The 19,786-nt window shown below is 37.5% G+C and overlaps 2 protein-coding genes across 2 annotated transcripts; one reads left to right on the top strand and one right to left on the bottom strand.

Annotated features, from left to right (window-relative positions):
* LOC109223377 (protein RER1A-like) lies at positions 1,462–5,446 on the top strand. Its single transcript, XM_019387663.1, has 4 exons — positions 1,462–1,695; positions 2,199–2,568; positions 4,753–4,933; positions 5,056–5,446. The coding sequence occupies exons 2-4, from the start codon at positions 2,219–2,221 to the stop codon at positions 5,107–5,109; spliced, it is 585 nt and encodes a 194-aa protein (XP_019243208.1). The 5' UTR covers positions 1,462–1,695; positions 2,199–2,218; the 3' UTR covers positions 5,110–5,446.
* On the bottom strand, positions 6,860–11,082 carry LOC109223378 (probable pinoresinol-lariciresinol reductase 3). The gene is made up of 5 exons (XM_019387664.1): positions 10,687–11,082; positions 9,882–10,016; positions 9,093–9,330; positions 7,916–8,119; positions 6,860–7,239 (listed from the first exon to the last, which is right to left on the bottom strand). The coding sequence occupies exons 1-5, from the start codon at positions 10,870–10,872 to the stop codon at positions 7,073–7,075; spliced, it is 930 nt and encodes a 309-aa protein (XP_019243209.1). The 5' UTR covers positions 10,873–11,082; the 3' UTR covers positions 6,860–7,072.

Raw genomic sequence — 19,786 nt, forward strand, 5'->3', positions numbered from 1 at the left:
CTACTAGTGTATTGAGTAGCGTGTTTTGAGGTAAGTGTCTTGCCTAACCTTGTGTGGGGGAATTACCCTTATGATTGGTGTTGTTTGTGATAACTGTGATGTGTGAAAGCCGTGTACGCAAGGGACGAATGTGTGCACGGGCTAAATATGGAAATTGCCGATTTTAGCTATGTAGATTTCTTTCATGCCTTAAGTGAGTTACCTTAATATGTTATAGCCATTCATTTATAGTCTATTTTCACATGCTCTACTTGTCTTATCTCTTACTTGTTAATTGCTCTACATGTTTAGTTGAAGTTCTTGTTTTCCTTATTCCATATTCATTATGTAACCGTTGAATTATTTACTTGAAGTTGTTATTCTTGGAATATCTTGTTGTTGAAAGAGGCATTGAGTTATAAAGACCATGATTTATATTGAGGCAGGGTGTTAAGTTGTGAAATACTATTATGTTGAGTTATTCATTTTCGGTTGTTATTGTTGAGACTCTTGTGTGCATTGTGGTTGAGCCACGGGCTCTTTATCGTGAAAATACTGTTATTGTTGATTTCTTTGGCAAGTTGTGATATTGGGAACTTGAGGTGTAATTTGTGATACGTTGTGATATTGATACGCATGCGGTGGTATAAGGTTTTGGGGTTGAAACGCATGCGGTAAGATAAGGTGGGCTTGATACGAGTGGCTAGTCGGGGAACTACTAGAAGTCATGCGGTGTGATAAGGTGGGCTAAAACGCGAGATGTTATTAACATCCATTCTCTTACATAACAGCGACCAGTGTGTGGTACTTCATTGAAAGTTGCAACTTAATACTAGTTGTAGGAGAACAACTATAGTGTACCGAGTTATTCTCTAGCACAATCTCACTGCTCTAATATGACGCAACCTAATCCGTCTCCTCCTTCATTGTTGGAAGATTCAAAAAAATATATGAATGAAGATGAATTATAAAGGAAGACTTTGTATCACAATACTGAAATGTGAGTTCTTCATGTAGCATAGTCCAGTTTAAGCAGATGTGTAGTTGCACGGATATAATTGAAATGACCGGGGAATCGTTACAGATAAGGTTGGCAGAAATGGTGGACTACCTATAGCGCATGCCTGCCATGCGCTATACCCTATCAAATTTGACCAGGAAGGTATAGCGCATGCGCTATAGATATTATAGATATTATATCCTCATAAGTTATAACAAAGGACTTGTGTTCAAAACTAGATTTTAAATGTTAAGAATCAAGACCGACATCATTAGAAGTCAACACCAACAAGGAAATTCATCTTAAGTAGGCTAAGTTGTCATGATCTGAGTTAAAATATTACAAGCTCGACTTATAATTATTAAAGACTAATTAAATCTTTCTTACTTCCTAACCAAGTATATAACTAAGGAGGAAAATATGACAAATGAATGGATTATATTTTTAGCAAATGGTTAAATAAATGTAGCATAGGACTATTAGGAAAAAAATTGTATTCTTTACAACAGCTAACCAAAAAGAAAAAGAAGACAGAGAGGGAGAACGAAAGGACGGATATATTGTGAAGCAGAGGTAGAGAGTGGCCGTAGCGTAATATCCAATCACCAATACAGAGCAAAATAGATCCTTCGCCGCTATCAGTCATCGACGATCGTATTTTCTCCCGTCCAAACCCTCAAATACTTAATTCCTTCTCTGCTTTCTCATCGGCGAAGGTAAGGATCAGCAGACTGACAAATATTTTGCTTCATTTTGAACATTGCGTTTCTAATATCTAATTAGCCCATTTTCAGATCTAATCTCTTTGGTGCTTTTATTTTTGGCATTCGGTTTTCTCTCTCATTATGAAATGGGCTCAAGTAGAATAGAGCGAAATGTTATAAGAGGATTCGTATAGCTGACCCGACTAGTTTGTTGAGTGATTGATCAATTTGTCCTTCGTTCCACTTTATGTGGGATTGGAGCTCAAATAGTTAATTATCCATGTGAATTTACATATTTAGAAACTGCATAATATAGGCAATAAGCTTTGTCATAACTTCTTATAAATTGATCTAATGTGAAGTTCTTATTCACCTTCAAGGTATTAAATTGAGTTTTCTCACTCTTTTGCTTCTTTGGTGATGATCCCACTCTGCTTGGCAATGTATACCTAACAGTTTTTAGCATGACGTTTTGCCCTTGATGATCTTATTCCATTGTTATGTGGCATTTTTAGGATTGTAGAGTTGAGTTTTTATGGAGAGAGTTGGAGGTGATGGTGCCTCGGCAGCTGCAGCATTTAACCAACGGAGTCATGAACTCTCACAAACTTTCCAGTACTATTTAGATAAAACTGTTCCCCATGCTCCCTATAGGTGGATTGGAACCTTTGTCTTAGCATTTGTTTATGCCCTGCGGGTTTATTATCTTCAAGGATTCTACATTGTTACCTATGGTTTGGGCATCTACATACTCAATTTGCTGATTGGTTTTCTATCACCTCTTGTTGACCCTGAACTGGAACCATCAGATGGACCTTTGTTGCCAACTAAAGGTTCAGACGAATTCAAGCCTTTCATACGTCGCCTTCCAGAGTTCAAGTTCTGGTAATATTTCTGGCTGTTTGGCTGTGATTCTTTTTTCTTTTTCTTCCTATTTTCTGCTAGAAATGGTTGCCATCTCTTATAATTTTCTCTTCCTGCTATATGGGCTGTGAACTTTTTGCTATTGGGGTAAGAAATGGTTGTCATCCATATTTAAAGGGTGATGATACCTTTATCTGCTATACCTTTTTTATGTCTGTTCAAAGTTGTTTTAGGTTGCTCTATATGTTGTTTGGCGTTGGTGTTCCTTGGTAAAATTTGAGAGTGCTATTTACATGTGAGATGTTAGAAGCAGGAAGCATACATGCTTTTCAAAATTTCGAAGATGATATGCCTGTCATTAAACGGTTGTCTTGAGAGCACTAACATCTTCTTCAGTGCTTGAGTCAGTTGCATGACATAGATTTAATTAGTTCTAAATGGGGGCTGGTATAACCGTTTAAGTCAGCGTAATCTTTTAACAGTTAGGGTACCTTATGGCTCTGGTCATTCTAGTTTCTTTCTCCTTATGGGCAACTCCTATATTATTTATATCTCCAAGAATGGGGTGGTAGTAATACAAGATACAGAAAAAGAGCTGCTTCATGAACTCATGCAAGCAACATAGTAGTACTGCCCACCTTTTCCTTACCGGCATCAGGAGACACATAAAAGTGCTGCTTCATGAGCTGAAGAGCAACATAGAAGTATTGTCCACCTTTTTCCTTCCTTGACATGTGCGACAATATTGTCCAATGTATGATCTTTGATATATGTTGCGTAAGATTATGGGCACTTTTGCTAACTCTTCAAAAGAAAGACAAAAAGAAAAAAGATTGGGTGCTCTTTTGTTTCATTTTTGGTAGGAAGACAGCTTTTTAGAAGCTGCTGAGAACCTTTGCTTGACATTATAGATGACTTGTAAGATAGAACAAGGATTACTGTTTGGCTTTTGAATTGTAAATATGGCTTAAGCACAGCCTTTATGTTGATAATATTTCTGTTACCATTCTCAAAAAAAAAAAAAAAAAAAGGGGGGGGGGGGGGGGGTCTTTAGACTAGAAGTGGAAGCCAAGTTAGTTACAGAATCACTTCCCAAAGGTAACGGATCTGTAGGAATTATGTAATCAATAGATGAACAAGTACGAAGCTGAGGGCAGTATCAAGGTTGTTGTAGAGGATGTTGGGGTCCTCCAATAACCTTAGAATATTGGTTTCCTTTTTCCCCCATGTCCTGGGTTGTATCTTTTGGAATTACTTCAATTTCTTTCTTTAAGGTGACTTCTAGAAGACGCCTGCTTAGAAGGAATAAGTTGGGGGATCACTACTATAGTTTCATAAATGCTCCTTAATTTTCTGTTTTTTGCCTTTTGAAAATCAACCTTTTCTCGGTGATGGTATCTTACTGTTTCAGACTACATGGGTATTAAAGAAGGAAAAATTTGGTATTAAACTAAAGAAAAATGTCAAACCTTGGAAGAAAGAATACCACTCATTAGGTTATTTTCATTCTGGACTACTTAATAGTTTTAGCATTCATGTATTCATGTGCATGCATCTCCTTAGAAGAGAAGAATATCAATAGTTAGGTTACTTGCATTCTATCAACCATTCATGTACTTGTGTGCATGCATCTTTTTTGATTAATTTTGCATAATCTGGAGTTACACCGTCCGATGGTATGCTATGTTTTCCATTAACCAAAGAATCATAGGAAGGAGAATGACATCTTTTGGTGCTTCATGTTAATTTAAAAACTCGTTTGTTCATCTTTCTAGTTTCTGGGGTGTGGAGTTGTGAATTTGGAAAGCAGGAAGGTCAGGTCATACTTAGGATCTCAAGGTTACAACATGGAAACACTTTGTCTGTTGATTACTGTTTCAAAACAGATTGTAGTCTTTTGTGATATGGTAAACATAGATGAGTTTGGTTTTACTATTTCTTTCAATAGTCAAATATCTTTCTTTTTCTTGTGGGAATGACTTTAAATAGAGTCATGGAGACTGATTCAAGGCACTGCTGTACTTTCACGATATTGCTTTTGGGTGCTATTGCCACTATTGATTGCCTAGTTGCTGTCTGCATTTTTCCTTTACATAGCATATTAAAACTCGATAAAGATTCCAATACATCTGTTTCAGGCTTTTTGCTACTTTCTCGAACATTTTAGGTGTTACTGCATGTTTATGATTGTTTTGTTTGTCTCAGGTATGCCATAACAAAGGCTTTCTGTATTGCATTTATGATGACTTTCTTCTCTCTATTTGATGTTCCCGTGTTCTGGCCTATATTGCTCTGCTATTGGATTGTTCTTTTTGTTCTTACAATGAAGCGGCAAATTATGCACATGGTCAAATACAAATACATCCCGTTCAACCTTGGAAAGCAGGTGAGATCAGCAGCTAATGAGTTTGTGTTTTCAAGTGGGATCAATCTGCCTATGCAGGCACCATTTGATTTTACTAGTCTCATTTGGTAAGTATTGATACACTTTCTTTGTTATTGCAACAGAAGTACTCCGGGAAAAGGCCATCGGCAAGTGGCAGCAGCCCCAGAGCAGACTGAAATTTTGCTGGTTTTTTTCAAAATTAGATGGAGGAAGAAATAGGCCAAATGGGGAAAAGAATAGATAAAGTTGTTACATAATTTTTTGTTTATGGGATTGTATCTACATTCTACCCTGACCTGAATACGGAGTTACCGAAATGTAGTTTGTTAGTGATTGTTTAGTTGTTTTTCCTTCTCTCAGATTTAATACTTGTACTTGCTGAAATAGTATAATCTAGTACATGTAAAACCAGATTTACAGTTCTGGTAGCAATAGTTGATTGGAAAATGGAGATCTATTGTAGTTACTTTGCAGTGATTCTTATTAGCATATGAAATACATTCTTTAGTGCCCTGTTAGTTCTTTTTTCATTACCTCTACCACCTGCTGTGAGTTGCACAAGATCCTACCATTTGGTGTGACCTGCTTATTTAGTGCTGGGTACCATTTCCTGTCAGTGCAAGTTATGTTCTTGCGCATTTGGCCTGATAAATAGAGGTAGGAATTTCTCAAACAAACCGAACTCCTGTGTTATTCGACTAAGCAAACTATCACCTAATACTTGAAGGGGAGAAGAGGTCGAGGGCACATCTTACTTTCAATGTTCCTAACAAGTTGTTCCTCTGGTACGTATACCTTTCCAAGTTTTTTCAAAGTTCCTAATTTGTTGGTTTTCCAGTTCCTTTCCCTCTCAAAGATAGAAGCTCATCCAAGATAACTTAATTATGTGGAGGGCTGATGTAAAGGACATTATTCGGTGTTCTTGGATCATCCACAGCTTTGACAGTATAGGTGGCAATGTCTTGGTCCTTTATTAGAAACATTCTTAGATACAAAAATAGCATCAGAGGTGCATATAATGGGAATGTGGTAATCGGATAGGCAGTTGCAGACGCTGATTGAATCACAACATCTCTAAGCGAATATGCAAATGCTAATTGGTGCCCTTGTAAGTTGTAACTATCATCTCCCAGCTTCTCTAATTTTTACTTTTTCTATTAGTAACTGCTAAGAGATTTAAAGATGGAGACAGTCTTTTTGAAATGACAGTTCAACGGGCTCATAACTCTTTGTTGTTTAAAGATGGAGACATAGTTCAACAGGCGCATAACTCTGTTGTTGTCGATAACTTGAGAGATTCCTAAATTTAACTAAGATTGTAAGGGCCAAGGGGGCGTTTGATACGCGTACTTAATTATCCGGGATTATAGTACAAGGATTATAATCCATAAAATAATATCAAGTTTGATAGGATAAGGTGGGATAAGATGGGATATCTAGGGTTAAGTTAATACTATGTTTGGTTGACGGCGAATAAATTTATACCGCCGGGATAAATTTATTACTAAAAAACCTCAGATCTTTTGCCGCATGGAAATATAATTCACTTTACCCACCCACCCCAAATGTAGCCTAACCCGCCTATGACACCCCTACCCATCATCAAAGTTGACAAGGAAAAACTTAAAGATGGAGTTGTGGATTCAAAGAAGATTATTGCTGCTATCTTTGACTATGTAAGACGAAAAGTGAATACCATCATTTATGGCAAGGCATGCAAAGAAAGTTTGCGAGTTGCAATCAGTCTTACTGACTGCCCTCAACTTCAAGAAACCATATTTGTTGGACACGACATTTACAGATTTCGCAGGTTTTAAATCTAAGAGATCCAAAAAATATTATAATTATTATTATTATACATATGCAATTTATGATTCGAGAAAAGTAACTACTTATACATCCTTGCTAAATGATGATATTGTAAAATGAGGGTTCTTAAAGCAAAAACAACTAGTATTACCAGTAAGGAGCCATACAGAAACCAATGATTCCATAGAAAAGAGCACCTATAAGAGTCAAGGAAGATTGCATGTCGAGTAACCGAACCAAGTTGGAATCTAGTGCATCTCTAGGTTTATAATGCATCAATAGAAGGAAGGAATACACTTCTTTGGTTAGAAGAGTAATATGCAACAAATATTACAACAAGGTATCCAGAAACTCGCTTATTGTGGTGTATGTTATTTGTGGATATAGCTGTGTCCCTTCCAAACCACCAGAAGAGTCGATGCTGAAGTATGTCTGATCTCCTTTAACGAATGCAGAGTATATGAAAACCAACTCCATATTCTCAGGATACGGCATTTCTGAAACAAACAAATTAACCATTCAGGATATAAGATGTCCTATGAAATAGAGAGCTTCTCGTACATTATACTCACTGATCAAAAAGAGAGATGAATATGCATCAGGCATCCAGCAATAATAGCTGACAGAGTAAATTATCTGTAAAGAATTTATGCGGATGTAATTTGTATGGCTCTTGATCGACCAAAGTCGGCCTTCATACTGCCTACTTTTCATTGTTCTCAAGGTTATGCTGGAAAAAAAAGGAGAATTCGCTGGAATTCTCCAAATTCCCCTCCTATGACCACTAACACAAATATAAGGCAATTGAGAGGAGGAGAGAGAGAGAGAATTGAGGATTGTTAGGCAAGCAAAAGCAGCTAAAATTGAGGCGATTAGACTATGTCTTGCAGGGTGGCACCGACCCCCACCCTCGGATATTTTGGCCACCAAATGGACTATGATAGGTATCTCTACATTTAAAAGAAAGCTGCAAAACTAGCTTTATCCCGTTTATCACAATTCCAATTGACAAATTTAGGTGCCTTGACAGTTTCTGAGATGGTGGATAAGGAGTTTGAAAATCTTCTTTTGAATGCAAAGATGTATGATGAGAACTTTTTTATAGAGCCAGCAAAGAGTTTTTGTGATTACACCAGTATGCACAACTAACATACTAAATTTTAAAGGACAAACCTCTGATTTTCTTCAGGAGTTCATCTTCGGTGATGTAATTCCTTTTTAGCGGCTTCCCAATTTTTCCTTCCCAAATATCTACTAGCTCATTCATGGAATAGACATTTCCTGGTGGCCTCAGGTGTACCACTTTGTTCAGAGTACGTAGATCATCCACTGTATTTATGGCAAAGGCAGCAGCATCATTTTCTTTCACAAAGACAGCTGTATATGATGAGAAAAAGAATCAACAAAAAGCTAATATCCTACTATAAGAAAAAACTTTATATTTCATGATTACATAACAGAATAAAGGAATTAGAGCTGGACTTAATATGATGTAGTTGTCTACTTGCCTAGTTGCCTTCAATCATCATAGTCAATCTACATATCAGAGGCGCTAGCTAAATGGGCAAACAAAAACAGAGGAGGGCGGGAAGAGAGAAAGATAGATAAAGATAACAGTTACAAAAGAATTGATGGCAATCGAATGTAGACGTATAGTTTAAACGTGATCCATAAAGAGGAAGGAGAAAAGGTTTTTGATTTCGTCTAAGAGGGACTGCATATAGAAGGGAAGAATACAACAATGACAAACCCAGTATAATCCCACAAGTGGGGTCTGAGGAGGTATGAACGCAGACCTTACCCCTACCTAGAAGGTAGAAAGGCCATTTCCCGTAGATGCATATAAAAGTGTAGAATACAGATCAAAAAGAGCCTAAATCAAATACATATAAATATATTAGACATTATAAGAAATATTGTATTCCTGTTTGAGACAGCTGTTCAAATACAGAAAAGATGTTATAAGTTGTCTCATGACAAAGACTATTAGACTATAATCACAGGAACACATCAACAGATAGCAGACTAAAAAAGATGAGTAGATAATTGCTTATTAAATAGAGACAGAACAATATAGCTAAATTAACAACATTGCATGCAGCTTCTGAGCTTTAATTTACCCCAAGTTGCAAATCTTGAAACGGGAAGGGCACTTAAATTAGGGTTGCATTCTTCATATGCATGAAATGAAATGAGAAAAGCAACTCATCCAACATTCGAATCTCATATTTCTATCATAAGAGCAGCATAAGGAGTATTATACTCAGAGAAACTGAGGCAAGTGCCAAGTAGTGAAGCTCAAAGCTCACCAAGTTAATCTAATACACCTGGGGTGGATCAATCATCTGACCTTTGGCAGTTCCGTCACCGAATATGCTGACTTCATCTCTTGGAGGGGTTTTCCGACCCGGTTGAACAAGTGACGGTAGAAAAAAACTTGTAAAGAAGTTGCAACAGACATAGGTGTAAGGAATGCCTTCAGCTTCAATAAGACGCCTAATCTCAGATTTTCTCAAGTAGAAGTTGTGATCCAAATCAGAAATTCGAGTTCTGTCAGGATCTAACCCGAATTCTGAAGGGAGGAACCGCTGCAAAAAGGCACATCTTAAGAAGTACAGAAAAGGCAAGTGCATCAACATTATCTAGGTTCAACTAGATTTGCATATGACATTAACAAGAACTTGGAATAAGAAAGAGCAGTCTTTTCTTTTTCAGGATGTTTGTGATTCTACACGGTTTAAACAATTATCTATAAGATTAGTATTGTCATACATTAAGGAGTCGGCAACGCCTCATTTTCAAATTAGTTGGGGTCAGCTGTATGAATTTGTATAAATACTCTATTCATTGCACTCCATTCAGGCCTACAATTGCCTCACATCAAACCCGAAATGGAAAGAAAAAAAGAAAGAACAAGAGGTCAATCAAATTTGCACTACCAGGGAACATATTTAAAATCTCAGGTTAGTAGGATGATAAGATTTATGAGCCCAATAGAATGAACAAATAAGACCTAAATTGTTGGCAGAGCCAGCTCTCTGCTGAGACATTTGCAGCAGACAAAACTAACTATGTAAAAAGGAAAGTTAAATGAAAAGTGCAGTCATACAAAAGAAGGAAACATAACACAGACTACGACCTTAATGCAACTAGCACGCTTGATAGCAGAAACCAGAAGCTTTTGTTCGAGGACTTGCTTAGATGAAACAGCACAAATCACCACATCAACTTGCTTGAGTGCTTCAATCAGGATATCTTCGTCTTGGAGCGACCCCTATAAGGAAGATCCAATATTTCAATTCAGTCCACACAGAGTACCATTGCACCTACTCTACATTTGCCACAAATTATACTTTCTTTCTATTGATGAGGACAAATTAAACTTGCTTTCTTAGAAAAGATAACAAATTATACATTCTTTCTTTGATTAAACTTTTTTTATCTACACAAACAGAGGCGAAGGTACGTAGCCCTAAGGGTTGTCAACTTCGTCGAAAAATTACACTGTATATATAGATAAAATATTACATTTAATGGTATATTGAACACCCTTTATCGGACATTTTTTTTTACTTATTTCAAGTTTGAACACCCTAAATGAAATTCCTAGCTTCGACACTGTACACAAATTACAGTTATGGTACATTTTATGTTGTAAGGGGTCATTTGGTTCAGGTACTAGATATGGGAGAATTTTAATGTAGGATTTGCCATACTGATAAACAATAATTTAGGAAATTGTTAAAGGTTAATACTAATGTAGGGATTTGCCTATGCTAATGTGGCTAATGAAACATAAACTTGACACACATTGACCATTCTAGTCCAAAACCATTATTTTAGAACTAAACATAGTGCTTTTAAATAATTTTAAGCAAGTATAATTAAATATGAAAAAGGGTGGGCGAATATGATCACAAACTTCGAGGAAGGCGGGGAAGAACCTTGATGAGTGTAACGCCAGCCCCGGAAAGGAAATGAAGCTTTTGGGATTTATGGGGGTCGGAAAATGCTAAATCTCTGACGAGTCCGAATGTGGGATGCAAGGAGTTGAGGCTGGCCTTTGCCAGTTCAAAACCTAGACGGCCTGTTACTCCGATTATCAGTATCTTGCTCTTTTCGGACTCCATTTGCCGCCGGCTGCAGACGCACGCGAACTGAGGGTTGAATATGACTCACCAAGAAGGGAGAGAAGAATGCATTAGCTAAAATCGGAGCAGAATTGGGTGAGGTGTTAAAAAAATTATGAAAAAGACTTTTTGGTTTTTGCAAAAGAGAAGAAATCTCGAAATCAGCTTCTTGGCTACATAAAACTCCTTTTTTTTTTTTTTAAAGACAAAGGCATATATCAAAGGTTCATGTCTTATTTATTTTAAATAAATATCATTTTAAAAAATTATATTCCATAGTTAACTTTTGATTTTTATAGCCAAATCTCTATTTATAGTCACCTCTTACCCTTAAGCTATAAAATACGGTTCGTATTATTTTTCTTTCTCATTCTTTCAGATTTTTCTCCACCCTCTCTCTCAATGTCAGTTTCCTCCATGAATACAAACTCATGAATTCTCTCTCATCAATTCCTACAATGGTAGTTCCTTGTGTTGAATTTGGCGATCTTGAGGACATCAAAAATCTTTTGAGAGTTTTCCCTAATTCATCAAATTCAAAGATAACATATCATCTTCAAGAAGCTGCACAATTGACGAAAATGCCTTCTTCACATTCTTCTACATTCATCACAACATACACTCTGTTCCACGGGTTCGCCGCTAAATACATATATGTATATTTCATTGACTTTTCATATCAGATTACGTCGGAGATATATTATTCTAGTGGGTTGCGTTGTACATTATGTAAATATACAGAAACTACGCCTCAATCCCTAAGGCATTTTGTATATAGTTGGGCTAGTTTCTTATATATATGTTGTGTGTGTTTCATATCATAATCTTTGGAGATTATTCTAGTGGGTAGGATTCCGCAGTTTCTGTAAATATGTTTGGGCTAGCTTTGAAGAGGAGCCTTGAACTGTAACGACCCGGCCGGTCGTCTTAAGAATTAACGCTCCGATCCCCTACTAACTGCATTTCCCGTATTTGTTTCTGCTGTTATGAGTTGCCAGGAGGATTTATTGGAGTTTCGGAGAGTTTTGGGACACTTGGTCCCCTAAATGAGAGTTTAAGTTTTACAATTTGGACCGTAGTTGGAAAAGTGTAAAGATGGCCTCAGAATGGAATACCGTTGGTTCTATTAGCTCCGTTGGGTGATTTCTATTTTAGGAGCGTGTTCGGATTATGTTTTGGAGTTCCCTAGCTTAATTAGGCTTGAAGTGCCGGAAGTTGAATTTTTGAAGTTTCCGATTCGATAGTGAGATTTTGATATCGGGGTCGGAATGGAATTCTAGAAGTTGGAGTAGCTCCGTAGTGTTGAATGTGACGTGTGTGCAAAATTTCAGGTCATTCGGACGAGGTTTGATAGACTTTTATATCGAAAGCGTAGTTCGGAAGTTTTTGAAGTTCTTAGGCTTGAATCCGATGTTAAATTGGCGTTTTGGTGTTGTTTTGAGCGTTCCGAAGGTTAGAGCAAGTTTGAATGATGTTTTAGGATTGGTTGGCATGTTTGGTTGAGGTTCCGGGGGTCTCGGGTGAGTTTCGGGTGCTTAACGGAAGTTGAATAGGACTTAGGAAGAAGCTGAGTTTGCTGGACCTGTCATAACCGCACCTGCGTGTCCCACACACGCAGGTGCGGCGCCGCAGAAGCGGCTAGGTGATCGTAGAAGCAAAATTTGGCCAAAGCTCCAGGACCGCAGGTGCGGCTGGGTGATAGCAAATGCGGAGCCGCAGATGCGGCCAAGCGATGGCAAATGCGAACCCAGCCCGTTAAGTGAATTTCGCACCTGCGATGCCTTTTTCGCAGGTGCGGACTGCAGGTGCGCTCCCTTGACCGCAAATGCGGTAATTGCTGGGCAGAAATATGAAATTTCGAGGGTTGAGTTCATAACTTGGAAAAATCAATTTGGAGCTCGGAGTAGGGCGATTATGTGGGGTTTTTGAGGAGAAGATCATTGGGTAACAATTCCTTATCCCTTTCTAGTTGTATTCCATTAATCCATCGTTAGTTTTATCACTTAATTTTGGATTTAAGATGAAAATTGGGGAAAATTTTGGAGAAAGTTCCTAGGCCTAAATTCTGAGTTTTGATTGGGAATTTGACATTGGTTTGGATAATTTTGGTATGGTTAGACTCGTCAGAGTATGAGGATTTTGAAAATATAAATTTTACCCGATTCCGAGACATAGGCCCGGAGGGCGTTTTGGTCATTCTACCTAATTTCGCGTATTAGCTTAGAATTTATTTGTAGAATCAGTTACTTGAAGTGTTATTTACATTATGCAATTGAATTGAATAGATTTAGGCCATTCAAAGTCGAGTACTCGTGGCAAGAGCGTGGTTTCGGGTTGATTTTGAGCCGGTTCGAGGTAAGTGGCTTGTCTAACCTTGTGTGGGGGAAACTCTCCTTAGGATTTGATTTGTTGATAATTGAAATGCCTTGTACGTAAGGTGACAAGTGCGTACTTGTGCTAATTGTTGAAAATCCGTTTTCTTTAAGTAACTATAAATGTGATTTCCTTTTTCCCGTTCATACCATGTGTAATTTAAGCCTGTTATTAGCCTAGGGAAGCATGTTTAGTTGACTTAATTGCTTTACTTGCTCAAAGTGTCTCATTTGGATTATGTGGAGCATGCTAGGCTAGAATTACCTGTTTATTTTGGCATGGAGGTTTGAATTGAATTGAGTATTCTTTTGTGTTGCTGTTGTGTGTTTACTTTGGGACTACGAGACGGTATCCCGGGAGATCCCCCTATATGTTTACTTTACGGAATTGTATTCCGGGAGATCCCCCTGCACTTTTATATTGGAACTACGGGACTGCACCCGGTAGATTCCCCCAGTACTGGATATTTATATTTGGGACTACGGATCGGGACTCCGGTAGATCCCCGCGCATTAGGAGTTGGACTACGGGACTGCACCTGGGAGATCCACTAGATATTATATTTGGGGACTACAGGACGGTATCCTGGGAGATCCCCCGGTTGTTATCTCTGCGTTGAGCTGTATTTATTTTCGTGATTACTTTGTATCTGTTAAAGTTGTTGTTGTTCTTCTATCCTGTGTTACTTTTTACTGTTGCACTTAAGTATACTGTCTTATTCTACACTATTATATCTTATATTTCCTTTAACCTCAGTAGGGCCCTGACCTTCCTCGTCACTACCCGATCCGAGGTTAGACTTGACACTTACTGAGTACCGTTGTGGTGTACTCATGCCCTTTCTGCGCATGTTTTTCATGTGCAGATCCAGGTACTCTCACTCGGTCTTATCACCCTTGAGGCGAGGCGCTTTTGTAGAGACTTCGAGGTATATCTGCCGCGTCCGCAGACCGAGGAGTCCCTTTCTATTCTCTGTACTAGTTTAGCCCCTCTTTATTTCCCTTTTTGGTAGATATTTCTGGAGTTAGAGCTTTTTATGTATCTCTTAGCTTGTGATTCATGGGATTCCGGATTTTGAAAATTGTTCAGTTTTTGAGATCTTGTACTGTTATATGCCAGACGACATCTTAAACACTGTTTAACTTTGTTATCTCGGTTTTTAATTACTTTCTTTCCGCAAATTGTTCTTTCTCCGCATTTGTTAGGCTTACCTAGTCGTAGAGACTAGGTGCCGTCACGATAGTTCACGGAGGGCGAACTGGGGTCGTGACATGAACAATGAATGGAAGACATCGAAAACGACGACGAACAAGACGATGAAACATTATTTGTGCTGCAAAAGATGTTTCGTTAGGGCTGCAACTCGACGAGACGATATTAGGGTTGTTATTGAACAAAGACGACAGAGTTTTGGGCTAAGCAACTTGAAGCTTCTGTTACCTTTTTTTTGAAGTGTATTTCAATGTATCTCGTTGTATTTCCATGTATTTCATTGTATTCATTGTCTTTTTTCCATTGTATCTCGTTGTATTCCATGTATTTTATTATATTCACTGTCTCGCTATATTCCATTAATGTATCGATATAATTTTTTTAATTAATATAATTTATGTATTTAACTATATTCAATGTAATTATATAATTTCTCTGAAGATTTCTATGTTTTTGGGGTGTTTTTCGGTTGAGAATCTTTTTTATAACTGGAAATACAAAATTTGTGTGTTATAATTAAGTTTGTTGAGTTATATTAGGAGTCTATTATGTTAATTGATTCACTTTCCGTTTAAAAATAGTTGTAATCCCATGTTTAACGCCGTGAATACAGTCGAATACAATAATCTGTCTAGTTGTAATCCCCTGTTTCACGCCGTGAATACAGTTACAGTCGAATACAATAATCTATCTAGCTGTAATCCCCTGTTTCACGCTGTGAATACAGTCGAATACAAAAATTTGTCTAGCTGTAATCCCCTGTTTCACGCCTAGAAATGCTACTGTATTTATGAATACAGTAGCTTAAATACATCGAATACACTCTAAAAACCTGAAAACATAGCTATATGAAGTAATATAGTAAATGGTAGCTACAACTAGCTAATAACCACTAAACAATAGTGGTTTGTGAATATTTCCCTTTTATCTTTTTATCCGATTTGCCCACTTTATAGGCCTCTTATCACTAGTCGCCTCTCTCCCCTGGCCACGAATACGCTCGATCCTCCTAGCAATCTCCATCGCCTGCGCAAGTCTAAGTCTCCGCCTCTCTAGCCATCTGAAGTCTAATGCCATAAGCAAGCCCCTCGATGAACCTCCATCCCTTCTCCCTCTTAGTAAGGATCAGGATATCGGCATGGTGAGACAAATCAACAAACCTTGTTTTATATTGGATGACTATCATACTACCCTGTTGTAAATGCTTAAACTGACTACGTAGGTTATCCATATGAGTGAGTGGAATAAACTTCTCTAAGAAAGCTATGAAAATTGAGCCAAAGTAAGAGGGGGTGACCCTACTAGTTCGCTCTGTTTATAGGTCTGCCATCATCTCTTGGCCGGTCCCTACATCTAGAAGATAGTAAAGTCAAACCCCATTGGACTCTACCAGTCCCAAGTTGCGCAAAATCTCATGACATCGGTCTAACAACTCCTAATCATCCTCTGAAAGCACGCCGCTAAAATGAGGAGGGTGAAATTTCTAAAACTTACCCATCCTCTTCAGCTCAAATTTCGTACAAATCATACGTACGATGTGCACAATTCAAGAAGAAGGTAACAAGCATGTTGTTCAAACAACCAGATCAAAGCATGTACAAATGCATCTAGTCTGCATATCAACAACATATATACTAAGTAACTTAACTCATGTACTTTTACATGATCACAAAGGAACTATATATGATGAAGATCATTTTCTCAGCAATCTTTAATAGCTTTTATATGAATACACCAACATGAGTATATGACACACGTGGATTTCCTTTCTTTTAATTTTATATCGTGTGTTTGATTTGTCCAGAACAGTAGAAAAGAGGAGTTAAATAGAGCTGGTACTTGTTGTTTGATTCGCTTTGTTGGTTTGAATCTCGATTGATGGTATCCAAATTTGGAGTTGAAGTTTTTTGAGATCATGATTATTTATTGGCTGAACACATCTGGGTAACTCCATTGAAGGATCTTCGGAGCTTGAAGTTCAACTCATATATGAAAATCTTACTCTATAGTTGAAAGAAGAATTCAATATCCCTTATTTGTTCCATTCCCAATGGGTTAGTCGGTTGGCCGGGATGTTTGATTTATCGGGTCGATCGCATTAATCAAGTGTGCTAGACAACACGGCATTATCATTTAAATAGTACCAACGACTGGAGATCGGATTACACTAGATAGAAGAATGACCATAGGCACGAAACTTACTCTTGATCCTTGGTTCGCTAGCTGACTTGCCAACACATGAATTCTTGAACTCTAAGAGCGGATTTCAAGAATTTGTTCACATCTAATTTGACGGCATCTATTCACTTTTCACACTTTGGAAGTTTGCTATTGACTCGATGGACAAACTCAAGGAACCACTTTACCTCTAGATTGACTTGGATCACATCATCCCAAACTCTTGGTTATACATCGTCTAGCTTTTTAGTGTTGTGAATCAGTCTTCTAATATCATTTGTCTAGTAGTCATTGGGTGAAGTTTATTGTTTTAGCATTTCTGGTTCCCTTTCTTAGGTGGTGGTTTTTCTAACTATCTTATCTATTTATATTAGTATATTTTGATGATTAGAGTGTAATCTCCATTTTTGCTTATCGATTAAGTTTGACTCTAGATTTGAGACTAGTTGTTGGATTAATGCATGCCAATAGTAGTAATCGACTTTAAGAGAATTCGACTAAATCTGCAAGATATGACACTATTCGACAGGATCTGCACAAAAGAACAATATATATCATAGGAGAAAAGAATTTTCAGCTAAATTTTGCTAGTTTAGGCTTAATTTTTTGTTGGTGTTGAAATGAAGCATGATGGTGGATAAAAGCCATATTCTAGTGTAAATATTATATGACCAGTGTTTACACACACTTATATAATATTCTACAATTATGTATATGTGTGTATAAGTGCGTATAATTATGTATAATATTATATAATTATATTTTTTAGATATAGTAGTTGAAATGTATCTTTCTAGTGTAAATACTATACTAGTGTTTGTACATACTTATATCGTACAAATATAATATTTAAATGTTATATATACAAGTGTGTGTAATCATATAAGGATATATGAGTTGTTTAAGTTCAAATAATAACAATAGTGTACTCTTAATTTTAATTTTTTGGGGTAAATTTCAGAAGAAACGGGTGGAGGAAAATTAAATGGTGGCAGCAGGAAAAAGAAAACAATGCTTGAGAGCTTTCAAGGAGGCTATTTTTAGACGACGACCTTGAGCAGCCTTCCATGGCCTCTTTGGACAGCGGCCAGCCTCCTAGCCTCCTATGGAGGTTGGTCAGCCTTCTACTAATAATACCCAACCATTAAACAACAATCCAGCCGTTAATAACACCTTAGATTACTCCAAAATACTTAAACTCACTTCATTAAATGCCACCATGCACGTAAACCCTACTACAAATAATATCCCTCCTACTCCGATAAAACCTATTACTTTTTTTACATAAGCAGCCCTTAGTTAATTGTAAAGAAGCTGAGGTAAATCGTATGAACATTATGGAAGGTCTCCAATATGCAGTGGTTGGTAAATTTTCATATGGGTGGCTTGAACTTCAAGAGTTGCACAGAACTATTCCTCTTCAATGTGGTATTAAGGGTGAGTGCAATGTTGGTTTCTTTAGAGACAGACATGTTTTAACTCGTTTAACTTTACTAGAAGATTTCATCAATCTTACTTCAAAGGGAGCATATTATTTGAAGGCAAAAGATGGGTATCAATACCAAATTCAACCATTAATTTATGATTCCAAATTTAAAGTTAATGAAGAAACACCAATGGCACTCGCATGGATCTTTTTTCCAAACTTGTTACCAATTTTTTTGAAGGAATATTTATTCTCTTTGGCTTCTGCAATTGGTAAACCTTTGCATTTTTATATGACTATAATTAATAAGACTTGGCCTAGTTGTGTAAGAGTCAAGGTCCAAGTTGATTTGTTGGTTGACCTACCTAAGACAGTTCGTATGGACATTAAGAATGAAAATATTGAAAAAATACGGACTGAATGGGTGAAGATACAATATGACTATATCCCTAAGTATTGTAAGGAATGCAGGTTGCAAGGGCACAATAAGGAAAAATGTAGAAGATTGCATCCTGAATTGGCAGAGGAGAATGAGAAAGAGAAGCAACATGTCCATGATAATGAGGAAGACAAGAAGAAAGAAAAAGCTCTTTTAATCCATTTGAACAATGGAAAGAAGTTAGGGACAATCAGGTGAAGAATGGAGAAGAGAATGGAGGCAAGCAAAATGGAGATCAAGATAGAACTGGAAATTTCCAGTTGAAAATGGAGGTGCTCAATAGGTTCAAACTGCTAATAAATTTGCAGTTTTGAATGAACCTGAGGGTGAAAAGGAAGCTGACAAGCAGCTGGTAGTGGTGGAGCGGGACACTGTTCATCGCAGCCCTAACCCTAACCCTAATTATGCAAGTAATGGGAAATCATTAAATCCAGCTGCACCTGTTTTTAATCCGATCACTACTGGGTCTGGGACATCCAAAGGCAATAAAGACAATGCGGCAAGTGTTAATAAGGAGCAAATAGGAGGAGAGTTAGCCTATGTTACAATAAATCAATCGTGCCAAGACATTCCCTCACAAAAAGTGGCTATAGGGAAGATACAACAGAGCAAACTATGGAGCGATCAGGTAGAAGAAATTCTGAGGAAGAAAAGAATGACGATGAAGAAGATAGGCAATCAATGGGCCATGAATCTAATAATGAGGTTCAAGCTTACAGTGATAAAGATCAAGATTCTAAACAAGTTGATACCATTCCTAAAGGGGATAAGTAGAATGAACCAGCTGATATGGATGTTGGGATGATCAATAGGACCAATGGAAAAGATCCTGAAGAAGTCCCAAAAAGGAATGAAACAGTGAATCCGATGAACCCTAACCTAACACTAGCTCAACTACGGTAAACCCTATTTTCACATAAAGGTTAAGGGTAATGCTAGGGTGGAGGATAAGAAGCAACATGTGGTGACCTCTTCACCTAGTCTTCAGGTGATGGAATTTCCTAAAGAGAGTGCCAACAAAATTATTTTACCTAAGACCGGAAAGAATCCATTGGTGCATCAAAGGTGGATGGTGTTGAAGATGATCATGATGATAAGGGAGGTAGGGATATTGATAAAGAATCCACACCCCAAAATTTCATGAACGCAGCAAGGCAAGGAGACCTATCTCCAAGGCAAATTGACAAAGGCAAATCAGCGGGAGAAGCAACAAAAAGCAATTCCTAGTGTGCAAGGCACTGGTATACAAATGAGAAAGACATTATCTAAATCCATAAATTAGCTTT

The sequence above is a fragment of the Nicotiana attenuata genome, chromosome 3 (assembly GCF_001879085.1).
Source record: "Nicotiana attenuata strain UT chromosome 3, NIATTr2, whole genome shotgun sequence".
NCBI classification, from domain to species: domain Eukaryota; kingdom Viridiplantae; phylum Streptophyta; class Magnoliopsida; order Solanales; family Solanaceae; genus Nicotiana; species Nicotiana attenuata.

Coding starts and splice junctions, on each gene's coding strand:
- LOC109223377 (XM_019387663.1), top strand. CDS start 2,219: ATGGAGAGAGTTGGAGGTGATGGTGCCTCGGCAGCTGCAGCATTTAAC. Junction 2,569..4,752: donor CTTCCAGAGTTCAAGTTCTG/GTAATATTTCTG, acceptor TGTTTGTCTCAG/GTATGCCATAACAAAGGCTT. Junction 4,934..5,055: donor CGTTCAACCTTGGAAAGCAG/GTGAGATCAGCA, acceptor TTATTGCAACAG/AAGTACTCCGGGAAAAGGCC.
- LOC109223378 (XM_019387664.1), bottom strand. CDS start 10,872: ATGGAGTCCGAAAAGAGCAAGATACTGATAATCGGAGTAACAGGCCGT. Junction 8,120..9,092: donor CGGTGACGGAACTGCCAAAG/GTCAGATGATTG, acceptor CATCATATACAG/CTGTCTTTGTGAAAGAAAAT. Junction 7,240..7,915: donor ACTCCTGAAGAAAATCAGAG/GTTTGTCCTTTA, acceptor TGTTTGTTTCAG/AAATGCCGTATCCTGAGAAT.